This window comes from Mercurialis annua, linkage group LG7 (assembly GCF_937616625.2).
Source record: "Mercurialis annua linkage group LG7, ddMerAnnu1.2, whole genome shotgun sequence".
Lineage (NCBI taxonomy): Eukaryota > Viridiplantae > Streptophyta > Magnoliopsida > Malpighiales > Euphorbiaceae > Mercurialis > Mercurialis annua.
In genome coordinates this window covers 42,347,990-42,362,577 of record NC_065576.1, presented here as the reverse complement: position 1 = coordinate 42,362,577, position 14,588 = coordinate 42,347,990, and the positions used below count along the sequence as shown (strand labels likewise).

General features: G+C 31.1%; 3 protein-coding genes across 6 annotated transcripts; 2 read left to right on the top strand and 1 right to left on the bottom strand.

The window, feature by feature from the left end:
* The first annotated feature begins 4,156 nt into the window (after nt 1–4,156).
* On the top strand, nt 4,157–9,355 carry LOC126655317 (glutamate receptor 3.4-like). Of its 4 annotated transcripts, XM_050349437.1 has the most exons (7): nt 4,160–4,382; nt 4,847–5,240; nt 6,031–7,379; nt 7,509–7,786; nt 8,118–8,149; nt 8,236–8,645; nt 8,722–9,355. In XM_050349437.1, the coding sequence occupies exons 2-7, from the start codon at nt 4,913–4,915 to the stop codon at nt 9,178–9,180; spliced, it is 2,856 nt and encodes a 951-aa protein (XP_050205394.1). In that variant the 5' UTR covers nt 4,160–4,382; nt 4,847–4,912; the 3' UTR covers nt 9,181–9,355. The 4 variants fall into 4 exon arrangements, with proteins under 4 accessions (XP_050205398.1, XP_050205394.1, XP_050205395.1 ...); XM_050349438.2 differs by lacking the exon at nt 4,160–4,382 and having other exon boundaries at nt 5,149–5,240; nt 5,853–7,379; XM_050349440.2 differs by lacking the exon at nt 4,160–4,382 and having other exon boundaries at nt 5,225–5,240; nt 5,900–7,379.
* A 1,089-nt stretch (nt 9,356–10,444) lies between these two features.
* On the top strand, nt 10,445–12,910 carry LOC126655318 (septum-promoting GTP-binding protein 1-like). The gene is made up of 6 exons (XM_050349442.2): nt 10,445–10,881; nt 11,266–11,392; nt 11,800–11,899; nt 11,988–12,027; nt 12,152–12,235; nt 12,513–12,910. The coding sequence occupies exons 1-6, from the start codon at nt 10,546–10,548 to the stop codon at nt 12,675–12,677; spliced, it is 852 nt and encodes a 283-aa protein (XP_050205399.1). The 5' UTR covers nt 10,445–10,545; the 3' UTR covers nt 12,678–12,910.
* A 627-nt stretch (nt 12,911–13,537) lies between these two features.
* On the bottom strand, nt 13,538–14,410 carry LOC126655319 (uncharacterized). The gene is made up of 3 exons (XM_050349444.2): nt 14,184–14,410; nt 13,966–14,045; nt 13,538–13,816 (listed from the first exon to the last, which is right to left on the bottom strand). Exons 1-3 carry the CDS (start codon nt 14,301–14,303, stop codon nt 13,747–13,749), a joined length of 270 nt encoding a protein of 89 aa, XP_050205401.1. The 5' UTR covers nt 14,304–14,410; the 3' UTR covers nt 13,538–13,746.
* Between the last annotated feature and the right edge of the window lie 178 nt (nt 14,411–14,588).

Here is a 14,588-nt window from a genome sequence, read left to right as displayed (position 1 = left end):
TTTGTTTAGTATCTTATGCCAATTTATAACTCTGAAGTGGGACCATAATATTTAATAATTAAATTATGTCTGCTGATGGGCGATTTTTCTTCTTTAGTTTATTTCTATTAAAATATCCACATGTTTCACACACTTTGGTGACAGGACCCACTTGATATTTACTTTTATATTTCACAAAATCCAATTGCATCACATGAGGTAACATAGCTAGAAGCCAAAAAGCCAGTCTCCACTGCTTTCGCATCTGACGTGGACAGATTAGTTTCTCTAAAGTAAAAGTTCAATTATGTTAAGAGACTTAACTACTAATTTTCTCATTCAAATTAATATATAAACAAATTAGTTATGAATCTGATAATCATAATTAATTAACTTTGTTTTGCCAATTTATCTACTTAATTTATAAGGATAATTGTCGGTAATTTATTTCTTCCAAGCTAATTTGTCAAAACAGGATTAATTCACTATAATTATCAAATTCATGACTAATTTATTTATAAAATTAATTTATATATTAATTTTTTATTGTTTACAATTTGATGGAGCAAATTGCTATTTAGGCTATATTAAAATAATATTTAACTGATTAAATCTATTTTTTTAACAACAAGTAGCTATTAGTAAGGTATTAAAACATAGATGTATATCATAACTAATACAAAAGAAATAAAAATACAACTACATCAAAAATATAAATTTAAGAATGAAAAAAAATTAAAAGTGACCATAATTAATAAAAAATTAAGTTGAAAGAAAAAAAATTAAAAGTGACCATAATTAATAAAAAATTAAGTGATCATTTTTAATTTTTTTTCCACTTTTATTTTCCTGCACTTAATATTTATCACATATTTAAATTTTATTTTTTTTTATTTCTTTTTGAATTTTGACTTTTTTTTACTGTTAATATTTTTCGTCAGTTTTAATATCAATACGAAATCAACACATAATCAACATATGCAATAAACTAACTAATTTAAAGTTTTCAATTTTTTATTACACTAATTTTCATTTTTTCAACATTGTTTCAATTTAATTTCTATTTTTTTTATTTTATTTTTTTTTATATATATATTGTGTTCTTTTTTGTTAATGTTAAAATCAACTAAATATCAGCATAAGATCAATATTCTAACATTACAATAATTTAATATCATTTCACCAATGCTAAAATCAATAAAATATCAACCGAAAATTAACACAATATCAACACTGTAACATTACAATAATTCAACATCATTATTTGTCTTCTTCCCCGATACTACCATATCATTATCTAGTCTTAATTTAATTTAATTTAATTTTTTTAGTTTATTTCACAGACAATATTGTCTTATTTGTCAATGTTAAAATAAAAAAATTCAGTTGATTTCCACATAATATCAACACTGTAACATTACAATAATTCAACAGTCAATCATCATCAACAAATCATTTTGCAGAATAAAAAAAATGCAGAAATACAACAAAACGCAAGAAAAATGCAGAAATAACAGAATTTTATTTTATAAAATCACAAAACTATTCTATATAACATGAAAAATAAGTATTAGATTCTTTAAAGATACTCTTTATACATTTTTAATGGTGAAAAAACGGTAAAAAATAAACAAATTACAGATCTGAAAATGATACAAAAAAAAATAAAAAATTTCAGATTTAAAATCAAAAAGATAAAAGAAAAAGATGGGACGGCGAGACGAAGGCGGAACAATGGAGGCGGAACGACGGAGGCGAAGGTAGAACGGCGATCTGAGTGTGAAAGGTGAGTTGAGAGAGGAGAGAGAAAATAATTATAATTATGAGGATTTGTGTTATTAAGGTTCTATTATATGAATGATATAAAAGTAATAAATTCTTTTTTACAGTCGACCCTATAATAGTTAATATTATATAAATTAATAATTCTAATAATTAATAAAAAATTGAGAAAACCAACTTCGTTCCACGTCAGATAATTAGTAATTCTATTATCTAATAATTAATAAAATTTAAAATTTAAAATATATGCTATATGAATATTAATTATTAGAGAGATTTTTTTAAAGAAATATATAACAATTGATGATTTATTTGAGACAATACTAACCTTAATACATAAAGTGAAAGTTAAAATACCATCAAATTATGACTTTCTTATTCTTTTTAGAAATTTTAAAAGAAGGTATAAGATAAACAAATTAAAGTAAGTATAAAAAATATCAAAAATTATTTTACTTTATGAATACAACTTCTTAATGATTATTTTTTAGTTTGATATCAATTGATATTTTTTAAATTGAATATAAAATTATTATTTTTAAATTGAGTGATTTTAAAGTGTATTTAGTTAGTTTTTTTATAATATAATATTAATATTAGGTCTATTAATGTAGATGCTTTAAAATATCTTTTATAATTTTTTTTATATAAATTCAATAAATTAATAATTCTAATAATTAATAAATTTTTGATCCACCATGTGTATTAATTATCAGAGGGTCGACTGTATATGGTAGTTTTAAAATGTCAAATATGGGTCGGTATAAAAGTAAATCAAATCTAAATGTTAGTTATTTGAGTAAAATACACTTTTTTAAATATAGAATAAAAAGTGAAATTTGAACAAACACTACATATCAAACTAAAAATCAACACAAACGATTTTGAATTTACAAGTTTCAAAACACACCAAAATCACACATAAATTTCTATAAAATTTAGCAATTAATTCAAAAAATAAAATAAATAACAAAATAAACAAGTTTAAAGACAATAATTTTGTATTAGAAGCCAAAGATTACCGTGTTCTGCATCCGAAATTTAAATTTTCTCACTCTAAGGGCATCTTCAAGAAAAGTCACCATTTTTACCTCACCATTTTTCAATTTAGTGAATTTTCACCAAATTCACTCCAATGGTCATCACCAAATTCTTCACCAAAAAGTTACTTTTTTACTTTTTAATATAATAATCATTTTCAATTCTTAACATTTTATACACTTTTTACCAATTATACCCACAAACTTATTTATGTTCATATTCGTCTGAATTATAATATTATTCATATTTTTAAAAATAAATTGCTATAAATTTTTTTAATTATGAATATCTTATAAAATTTAATTTATATTAAAATTATTTAAAATGAGCATTACATTAATTTATTTAAATTAACACAATAAAAAAACTAAAATAAACATTACATTAATTTATTTAAATTAACACAACATAAAAACTAAAATTATATTATTGTCTCGTTAAATAATTTAATAAGTAAGTAATTAATTAAATACAACTATAAATTATATGTACTCAAGTGTAAATTAACCATATTATTATACTCAAAAAGTGAAATGGTGAAGGAAAAATTCCTTCACCATTTTTGATGAAAGAGAGTGTGAGGGAGTCACCAAAATGCATTTTGGTGACTCCCTTGAAGATGGAGAGTCATTAATTTCCATTTTGATGACTCCCTTGAAGATGGTCTAAACTATGTTTTCCTTCACTAAAACAATAATTCCTTATTTGATAAATCCAATCATAGAAAATACTACTCTAAAATATGAGATATTTTATTGAAAAAAATTAGGCCTAATGTCTTAAAAAACCCCGATATTTTAGCCCATTTTCAATCATACCCTGACGTTGAAAATTTGTCAATTTTACCCTATTTTGCATTTTTGTGTTTCAATTGTACCCTGAAAAATTAAATTAACGTCTTTTGCGTTTGAAAATTTGTTTAAAACATTCTCCATATCTCGCATATATTGATTGTATATTTTTAAAATTTATTTAAATTTAGTTAAATTAATTAAGGATTTAAATTAGTGTTAATTTGATTATGGTTTTTAGTTAGTTTTTAAAAATAAAGGACTTATTTGTACTTTTTTGAATAAAAAAGAATTTAATTTCATGTTTATACTTAATTAATTGAATGATTTCATCATTTAAGTAAAAAAATTAACAAAAATTAAAATATTGGGGTACAATTGAAAACGGAAAATTTAAAAGTGGATAAAATTGACAAATTTTTAACATCGGGGTGGAATTGAAAAAAAATTTAAAGGTGAGGGGTTTTTGAGTGATTGGGCCAAAAAATTAACAGTCAAGAATCATCCATTAAATTAACATTACTACAAGTAGACAAGATTCCAAAATATATTTAATTATTGCAAATCAAAATTAGTAACAGACAGAGCAATAAGCATTCATAATTTCATACTAAAAAAGAGAGAATAATTCTTTGCTTGAGAGAAGAAGACTGTTTTGAGCTTTAAACACCTCTTTAATTTCTCTAATGTTTTTAAACTTTTTGTTTCATCTTCTTCATATTTCTATAAATATGATTCACTCAACTCAATCCAACTTTTCATATTTCCCATTCATATTTGGGTATCAAGGCAAGCTTTTTTAACTACCAAAAATGGATATTAATCTTATATGTACTTCTTTTTAATTGGTTTATTGTTCATCTTGTTTATAATTGCATATGGGTTCTCCTTTTTGTTGTTGAAATGCTTGTCCTTTGTAGTTTAATAATCTCTTGTCTGAAAAAGAACTAATTTTTTATTACTTGTTGTGGGATTAATTAGCAGCTAATCATGATTAAATAATGCCCATGAAGAATATTGGCACTTTTCTTTATTATATTTGCTTTAATGGGTACTAGAGTATAGCCTGGATTTTTGTTGTCATTGCAGCTTTTTTGTTAGTTTTTGTTATTTTTGACTTTCATAAATTTTTGATTTTTTTGATTTTTATTCATCAAAAAATAAATAAATTTTTGGTTTTTTTTGGTGTACCAAGAATTTTATGTGAATCTTATATTCATTTTCAAGTTCATGTTTTTGATGTCTAAATACAGGTATGTGTGAAGGAATGTTGATTTGAGTTGAGGAGTCAATTGCCAAACTACAAAGCTTTTATAGCCATGATTGTGTTATTGAAGAGTACAAGGTTTAAAAACAGATCAATCATGGTAAAGGTGCAGTTTTTGTTGATTTTCAGTTGTGTTTTTGTTCCCATGGAAGTGTTGTGTGAGGTTGGAAATGGCAGTGCTAGTGTTTCGTCTTCGAGACCGAGTGTTGTGAATATAGGAGCTTTATTTACTGTGGATTCTGTAATTGGAAGAGCAGCTAAGCCAGCAATTGCAGCTGCAGTAGATGATGTAAATTCGGATTCTAGTATTCTTCCGGGGACGAAATTGAACCTCATTGTACAAGACACAAATTGCAGTGGCTTTGTTGGAACCATCGAGGGTACTTTCACTAATCTTAAATGCTTGAATTGACCGTGTTATGAATATAGGAAATTGGTTTATGCTTTTAATTGCAATCTGTACTTTCATTTTGTTTTAAAATTTTAGCATGCAAGCATTGTGTTCCTAACTGGTTTTATGCTGGCATCTTATATCCCACGGCGTGCTGCCGCAAACTATGATTTGGCATTATACGGTGAACAGTCCATTGTATAGTATTGTAGCTCCATCATTGCAGCATACTGTCCATTTTGGCATAGCGTTTAAATTTGATATATAAAGTGTTTCTTTATGTTTTTAACTGGATTTATATTACGAGTTCATATTTCTGTCTAATAGCACTGTCTATTGGCTAGTACTCCAGCTCCATCATTTCAAAATACTTACACTAAAATGTCTTAATAGGAATTCTGAATAAAATAGTCTCCTGTGGTAACAGTTAGGTTCTTTTGTATAATTATCCAGCTTAATTATAGTGTTTCTTTGTACTTACTATATCTGCCATGATCTCTTGATTTTTCTGCTATTGAAGTTATGATATTCTGTCAATTTCAAAAAGAAGTGGACTGGATTTGAAAGTTAATTTCTGATGGTACACTCATGTATTTCTCAGTTTAGGAGTCAAAGTATGCTAGCGTATGTCGCCTGCATTTTTTGTAGAAATCTTTGCCAATTAAAGGTCTATCAAAATAAGGAAACGGTACTGTTGGTTGGTTTATGGGCGCATATCTGTAGAAATCCTTCCGAGGGAGTGTAAAGATAGAGATTTGATGAAGCTTATTTGTTTGTAGCTTTGAAGTTGATGGAAGCTGACGTGGTTGTCGCAATTGGCCCTCAATCTTCTGGAATAGCTCATGTGATCTCACATGTTGTTAATGAACTTCATGTTCCACTTTTATCATTTGGAGCAACAGACCCTACTCTTTCTGCATTACAGTATCCGTATTTTCTCCGCTCTACACAAAGTGATTATTTTCAAATGTTTGCAATTGCTGATCTTGTCACGTATTTTGGTTGGAGGGAGGTTGTTGCTATCTTTGTAGATGATGAATATGGCAGAAATGGCATATCTATATTAGGTGATGCTCTGGCAAGAAAACGATGCAGGATTTCTTACAAAGCGGCCTTCACCCCTGGAGCATCTAAAAGCGCAATCAACGACTTGTTAGTTGGAGTAAATCTACAGGAATCTCGAGTTTATGTTGTACATGTAAATCCTGATTCTGGCCTGCAAATCTTTTCTGTTGCCCAAAGTCTCGGTATGATGACCAAAGGCTATGTTTGGATTGCTACAGATTGGCTTCCTTCTTTTCTAGAATCTATAGAACCAGCTGACGTTGACACAATGAATCTGTTACAAGGGGTTGTTGCTCTTCGCCATTACACACCTGATACTGATCAGAAGAAAAAGTTTATATCCAGGTGGAACAACCTAAAGAATAAGGAGAGCACAGGACCTAGTGGATTCAATTCTTATGCGCTCTATGCTTATGATTCCGTATGGCTAGCTGCTCGAGCTCTAGATTCTTTTCTCAATTCAGGTGGAAATATATCTTTCTCTAATGACCCAAAGTTGCAGCACACAAATGGAAGCACATTGCATTTAGAGTCTCTCCGAATTTTTGATGGAGGCCAACAGTATCTCGAAACACTTCTTAGGATGAACTTCACAGGTCTTAGTGGTCAAATTCAATTTGACAATGACAGAAATTTAATTCTTCCAGCATATGATTTTCTTAACATTGGTGGGACAGGATCCCGCAGAATTGGCTTTTGGTCAAATTACTCTGGCCTTTCAGTTGTTCCGCCAGAGACCTTGTATGAGAAGCCTTCCAATACTTCTGAAAGCAACCAACATCTTTACACTGTAATATGGCCAGGTGAAAATACAATAATTCCTCGAGGATGGGTATTTCCAAACAATGGGAAACCACTGCGCATTGCAGTACCCAACCGAGTAAGTTATCTAGAATTTGTGTCTAAAGACAAAAATCCTCCGGGAGTTAGAGGATTTTGTATTGATGTGTTTGAGGCTGCAATAAACTTGCTGCCATATCCTGTCCCTCGCACGTATATATTATATGGAGATGGTGAAAATAACCCTGGGTACAATGCACTTATCGATGCAGTTGCTCAAAATGTGAGTCATCTTTAATCTTGCAAGTTAAGTAATTAATCGAAAACTTTAATTTGTTTAGCATCACGAGTACCTGCTTTGCTGTTCACATTCTAGCACTTTTCCGTTATTAATTTTCTCTTCCTTTTCTAGCATTATGATGCAGCTGTAGGCGATGTTACAATTGTCACAAATAGAACGAGAATTGTCGATTTTACACAGCCTTACATGGAATCGGGACTAGTTGTAGTTGCTCCTGTCAAGAAACAAAAGTCTAGCGCTTGGGCATTCCTCAAACCATTTACCTTACCCATGTGGTGTGTCACTGCTGCCTTCTTTCTTTTAGTGGGCGCTGTTGTCTGGATTCTTGAGCATCGGTTTAATCACGAATTCCGAGGTCCACCAAGGCAACAGCTTATGACAATTTTCTGGTTAGTATATGCTTTTGAACCCATCAATGTTTCTCATATTCAGTTCATATTTCTCATCTAGCTATTAATTTCAGTCATCTGGACAATATGCTTGATTGTGCATAGTTCCCTCGAGACCTTCTGCTAATATATTGGGACTATCAAACAAATTGAAGTTAGTCTCATGCTTATTCCTTGATGAATTTCTCTTTTTGTAGCGTAACAAAAGACGTTTCTTATGGATATTTCGTGTATAATCTTATATCAGTGTCGCATAGATGATGGCATGAAATAAGCAATTTATCTTTGAGCGTTGTCTTGCTTCTAACTAAAAGTATTTCTACTTTTGCAGGTTTAGTTTCTCAACTATGTTTTTCTCCCACAGTATGTGAAATTTTTCTGTTTTGTATCCGTTTATTACCTCATGTCGTAGATACTCTTACATTTGCTGATAATTGGTCATAATGCAGGGGAGAACACTGTGAGCGCTTTGGGACGTTTGGTTCTCATCATATGGCTATTCGTAGTTTTGATCATCAATTCAAGCTATACAGCCAGTTTGACATCAATCCTCACTGTACAGCAGTTAACGTCGCGTATTGAAGGGATTGACAGCTTAATTTCAAGTACTGAGCCAATCGGAGTTCAAGAGGGATCATTTTCATTGAACTACTTGATTGATGAGCTCAACATAGCGAGATCTCGACTTGTAATATTGAAAAACCAAGACGCATATTTAACTGCCCTTCAACGTGGACCGAAAGATGGTGGGGTCGCTGCCATTGTTGATGAGCTTCCTTACGTTGAGCTGTTCTTGTCCAACGCCAACTGTGCATTCAGGACAGTCGGTCAGGAGTTCACGAAAAGTGGATGGGGATTTGTGAGTCTCTTTCGACTTCTAAAACATTTCAGTCTAAAACTCTAAATGTTCTTATATGCACTTTTTCTTGTCACAGGCATTTCAAAGGGATTCTCCGCTCGCGGTAGATATGTCAACTGCCATTCTCCAACTCTCGGAAAATGGCGATCTCCAGAAAATCCATAACAAATGGCTGACACGAACTGAGTGCTCTATGCAAATCAACGAAGTAGATGCAAACCGACTCTCATTGAACAGCTTCTGGGGTCTGTTCCTCATCTGCGGCCTTGCTTGCATTATTGCTCTTACGTTCTTCTTCTGTAGGGTCTTTGGTCAATTCCGCAAATTTGCTCCTGACGAAGGTGGAGACAGAGCGGTGGAGGAGATTGTGCCGGCAAGGCCTAGACGTACATTACGCTCGACTAGCTTCAAGGATTTAATAGATTTTGTAGATAGGAAAGAAACTGAGATTAAAGAAATACTGAAGAGGAAGCATAGTGATAACAAACGACAAGCTAGCCCCAGCACAGATGGACAAGCAAGTTCACCTGCTTAAGTTGGGAAAAACATAAGCAAATAGAAAATCAAATACCATTTAAATATACCATACACTTACAGAAAATTAGGCCACTCTATAGAGTTAAACTGAAAGAATGTTCAAAAGATGTAGTGCATTTTGTAGCATAAATTTTTTTATATAAAATTAAATATACTAGGTAAATTAGTCCTCACATATACATGTTGATGTCTTAGCAGCAATTCTATTAAATTTTCAAATAAAGGGTCATTGTGGTTCTCAAATTTACGCGTCGGGTTTAATTAACTCATATTTGGTCATTTTAAACAATCTTCTCTATTTTTGATCAATTACAGATAGTTTAAGGTCAGTCAGCTACTAAATTGAGTCGTCACTGTTTCTAAACTTGTTCATTGTGTATAATTTGGAGTTAATTAATCTAAAATCTAAAATATTATCTTTAATTGATTAGTATGACCAAGTGTGAGTTAATTGAACATAATGTACAAATATAGGTACCGAAATATTGACCCTTTGCTCTTTTATGTATTGTAGTCTTTACTAAAAGAGCAAATTACTATTAAAATCTCCACATATGTCATAATTCATAGTTTGGTACCTTTTATTTGAAAAACAAACGACTTGGTACCTCACTTTTAATTCCATTAACAATTAGGGCTTATGTTAGTTCCGGTAATAATTTGGTATTCATTTTCAAACGATTTGGTACCTCACTTTTAATTATGTCAACGATTTGGTGCCTCGCTTTCAATTATGTTAACGATTTGATATTTCACTTTCAAACGATCTGATTCTTCACTTTTAATTATGTCAACGATTTGGTGTCTCACTTTTAATTCCATTAACGATTTGGTACTCAAATTTATTAAAAAATTATAAATGTTTATAAAATTAAAAATGAGGTACCAATTTATTTTATTTTCAAATAAAGATTATCAAACTGTGAATGTAGTATACGAAAGGATTTAGAGTAATTTGCTCTTATTAAAAGCTCAGTTTGTGAAATTAACTGATAACATTGAATTCCTCAAACACCCTTCAAATTAATGTCTGAGGATATCAAAAGCAGCCGGAAATTTGGACGGTCGGCGCCAACCGACGACCAATTAGCCACACACACATATAAATAAAAAAAGTCAATCCATCCGCTAAAGTAGTCACATTCATAGCTAAAAGTTTGTTATAATTTGTAACAGAAAGTTACAATTCCTTAATTGTTATTCCCAAAATACCCCTAAAATCTTTTTGAAAAATATAAACAGCCTCTTGAAGCTATACCGTCCTTTTTTTTTCTTTCATGGCCGAACAGACTGACTGATCCTTTCATTTCCTGAGAGGCCATCCCCTTTACCAAAATTTGAAATTAGATTTTGATTAAAATAAATGGTTCGTGTTCGTGTTGGTCTTAGACATAAAATTCAACGAAGAATTATAATCTTTAGACGGTGCATTCTGCGCGCATGGAACCAAATCAAAAGCTGTTCATTAGGTAAGCCTATTCAATATCAAGTGTTCCAACATCCTGTGGCCGCCTCGTCTCCGGTCACCGCCAGCGAATTCACCTCGGGAAGCGCGTCTCCCCCTTCTCCTCCTCTTCCTCCTCCACCTCCTCCGGTACATAATCGTGATTGTGATCATGGTCAGCTTAAAGATTCTGATTTGGTTGCATTGAAAATTAGTCTCGTGGGTGATTGCCAGATTGGAAAAACTAGTTTCTTGGTAGGTGTTATACATTATTGAATATAAGTGATGCATTAATTTACATTAGAGGTAATTTAATATAAATTCATGACTATATATATTTTCTCAATTTAACCATACACTATTAAAATGTTTCAATTATATATGCAAATTTATATTTAAGTTTGTAGCAAATAGATAAATAGGTTCATAATCCGGTGTAATTTGCTGGTGGCAGCCGGAAAAGGACTTCCACCTCAAAAAAGTTTCATCATATCGATTTGATACAAAATGAAAAATGTTTTATTTTTATAATTAAATTGAGAAAATATGTATAATTGGTGAATTAATATGAATTACCTCTTTAAATTAACATTCTTATTTTTAGTATCAGCATTTGACATGTTATTAATTTCTATAAAGGCAAAATATGTGGGAAATGAAACATTGGAAGAGAAGGGATCAACGGTGAAAGATGGAATGAATGTAATGGATAAGACATTAATGATTGAAGGTGCAAGAATTTCTTTTAGTCTTTGGGAAGTTAGGGGTAAGTTTATTTTTTATTTATATTTTTAGAATTATTTGCATATGAAATCTCAACGTTTCACGTTTATAGCAATTTAATTTAATTTTTTGAATATGTCTCATGACATATTTCAATTTTTCACGCTTTTGCATTGCGTAGCCTATAGTCGTTTTTTTTTTACCAAAAATAAAACTAGAAAATGTGTACAGAAAGAGAACCATTTTGTATAAAATGACGTCACAACAACAGAAATATGCTACACAATGCCAAAAATTGACAGATTGAAATGTGTGATGCGGCGTTTTAAAGAATATGATTAAATCACTGCAAACGTGAAACGTTGGGATTTAACATGCAAATAACCATACTTTTTATTCATATTTTCCCCAAGATTTATGAGTTTGATAATATTATTGCTGTACAAACAGGCGATCATGAAGGATACAAGCAGCAAATGCCTCTAGCTTGCAAGGATTCTGTTGCAATATTAATAATGTTTGATCTAACAAGTCGAGTCACATTAAACAGGTTTATGTTTATATTATCTAATTTCTATTTTTCTGATTAGATGTTATTTTCATTCTAATTATTATTATGGTATTTGGTATAATTGCAGTGTTATAAGCTGGTATCAAGAAGCAAGGAAATGGAATCAGGTGCTTAAAACTTTTTTAAAAAGATACATATAAATAATATCCTGCATGTTCTCTATCTTTTTTCTTTCTTTTCACAAAACTGGTTGGTAATGGTAGGATTTATGTTATTTTGTTGATTTTGTAGAATGCAATTCCAATTATTATAGGAACCAAGTTTGACGAATTCATTCAACTTCCCATAGATCTGCAGTGGACAATTGCAAGCCAGGTAAGTCTAGTCAGTTTTGCTAAATTTTTTTGCCTGCTTATCACAACTTTACAAATTCAGAATTATAATAGACCACTTGTTTTAAAAATATAGCTATTTTATCAATGTTGTGTTAATTTTTTTTCATTGTACTAGATATTTTATAGTCATTCAGGAACCTATATTCACATCAATCAAAAGTTTAAATACCCTTTTTTTGTTCTATATTTTGTGTCATACAGCATCATTGACTAAATTAATCTGCTTCACATATTTGAAAAAATTGCATGTGTGACAGGCAAGAGGATATGCTAAAGCTGTGAATGCAACACTCTTCTTTTCAAGTGCAACCTACAACATTAATGTAAACAAGATCTTCAAATTTATAATTGCAAAGCTTTTCGACCTACCATGGACTCCGGAGCGAAATCTCACTATTGGCGAGCCTATTATTGATTTCTGAAGCTGAATTTATATAGCACAAGCCATCCTTGAAGTCCGGCAAAGTAATCACAAGCCGACCGGACACTGGAATTATTGCTTTTCTGTTATACCAGTGGTTTTACGAGTTGTTGCCTTTGCCGTTCTGTTGAGAGAACTTTTCTTCTTGTACTAATAACATCTATTGATGCTCAGCAACTGTAGAAAAATTTGCCAAAAAATAGAGAATAGGGCAATTTTTGCTGCTCTATCCAAGTCCATGCTTAAATGTAATTCAATTTTTTTATTCATTGGAGACTCGATGGTCGTGTGAGCTACACAATTGAGAACAATTCATCATGTTAAGTTCACCCTAGAAATGATAAAACTCTCACCTAAAAAGATGGATATGAGTCCATATGGAGGTTCAAACTTAAAATCTCTACAAATTCTCTCAAAGAATACCAATCTGACAACTCCCTGATCGGTAGTAAATGCAATTCTTTCGTAACATATTTCATACAATAAAATAATTTCTTGCCTAAAAAAGACAGAAATATATAGTACCTTGCCTAAAAACTCTGCATTTATTCTTACTCACCAATCATAGGTATGCAAATATTATTCAGTTATAATGGGGGAATTGAACTATGATGTAAAATAAACAGAACTACAATGACATCAAGAAAAATATATTTCAAAAGAAAAATTCTTCACCTAAGTGGGTGTATTTATGCAAAATGCATCCCTATTTGTTGATATGTACCACAAAAACAGAAACGCGGAAACGGATGACACCTAAACAGGAAACCGAAAAATGACAAGATATACTTTTTTAATAAAAAAAAGTTATAAAAATGAAGTTCAAGAGTTGGAGAAGCGCCCTTAGAAATAAAAACAAAATGCCAAAACAACATTGGAGAAATTTCCATACGACACACTTTGTTAAAGAATAGATCATGAATATGTATGTAGCTCTCCAAATTTATACATTATTACTCATTCATATGACTACATTGATGGCTAAATCAAATAACTAGGAATTCTACACCATTCAAATAAAAAAAAACACGACGACATCCGTCGCAGAAGCAATGTAGTAATAAGCGAATTCACTCGAGTTTCACCTCTCTCTTAGGCGGATCTATCTGCAAATAAGTGTACGGCACAGTCGGTTCCTCCCTGCATAAACAACCAAGACATTGGCAATGTTTTCCTAATATCAGTAACAATCACGAAAATAATCGATAACAGAGAAAATAAAATCACAAATCGAACAACAGCTACGTGCAAATGAAAGCAAAAAACCATGAATTCGATCAATAACTAACCCAGGTTTGGAGCGCATGCATTGCCAAAAGAGCTTAAAAGGTCCAGGGACAGTCATAAACGGATTGCCTTCAAAACAAGCCTACACATTTGAATCAATAAACATATAAAAATTTACTAGAATAGCATCACAAATCAAGTATAATTAAAAATTATATGGTAAAATCGAAGTTAGCAATTGATCTGATTAAAATTAATGAAATGATGTGATTAAAATTACTTGGATAACATCTTCAATGCGATCATTGCACCGATGAGCTATGGGCTCAGGATGATTTTCTCCGGACAATCCCCATGGACTTTCTCTCCTCGGCACTGGTCTTGTTGTCGTTTCGCTCATCTTCTTCCCTCTCCGATTACACTCTCAAACCCTAAAATTATTAGTTTGGAGGTTTGGACGACTGGCCTTGGCCAATACAACGGAACGCCAGAAAATGCCACTTTTTTCAGAAACGTCATCGTTTTTGCAAATCTTCCTGTTATTTATTTTTAGGCAGAAGGTACAAACAATACTTCAAATTATCCAAAAAGAACACATAAGCTCTTTTGATTTTGTTTTTGGCCATTTAAGTCTTTTTATTTTTACATGGTGCAAATATTGGAAATGCCACATAAATAATTAAAA

What these genes read in the sequence shown, in the direction of transcription:
- LOC126655317 (XM_050349437.1), top strand. Translation starts at nt 4,913, where the DNA reads ATGATTGTGTTATTGAAGAGTACAAGGTTTAAAAACAGATCAATCATG. An exon ending in AACTATGTTTTTCTCCCACA is followed by an intron (nt 8,150 to 8,235) that starts GTATGTGAAATT and finishes GTCATAATGCAG; the next exon opens with GGGAGAACACTGTGAGCGCT. An exon ending in CGAAAAGTGGATGGGGATTT is followed by an intron (nt 8,646 to 8,721) that starts GTGAGTCTCTTT and finishes TTCTTGTCACAG; the next exon opens with GCATTTCAAAGGGATTCTCC.
- LOC126655318 (XM_050349442.2), top strand. Translation starts at nt 10,546, where the DNA reads ATGGTTCGTGTTCGTGTTGGTCTTAGACATAAAATTCAACGAAGAATT. An exon ending in TAGTCTTTGGGAAGTTAGGG is followed by an intron (nt 11,393 to 11,799) that starts GTAAGTTTATTT and finishes CTGTACAAACAG; the next exon opens with GCGATCATGAAGGATACAAG. An exon ending in AAGCAAGGAAATGGAATCAG is followed by an intron (nt 12,028 to 12,151) that starts GTGCTTAAAACT and finishes TTGATTTTGTAG; the next exon opens with AATGCAATTCCAATTATTAT.
- LOC126655319 (XM_050349444.2), bottom strand. Translation starts at nt 14,303, where the DNA reads ATGAGCGAAACGACAACAAGACCAGTGCCGAGGAGAGAAAGTCCATGG. An exon ending in GCATTGAAGATGTTATCCAA is followed by an intron (nt 14,046 to 14,183) that starts GTAATTTTAATC and finishes TCAAATGTGTAG; the next exon opens with GCTTGTTTTGAAGGCAATCC. An exon ending in TGCATGCGCTCCAAACCTGG is followed by an intron (nt 13,817 to 13,965) that starts GTTAGTTATTGA and finishes TTGTTTATGCAG; the next exon opens with GGAGGAACCGACTGTGCCGT.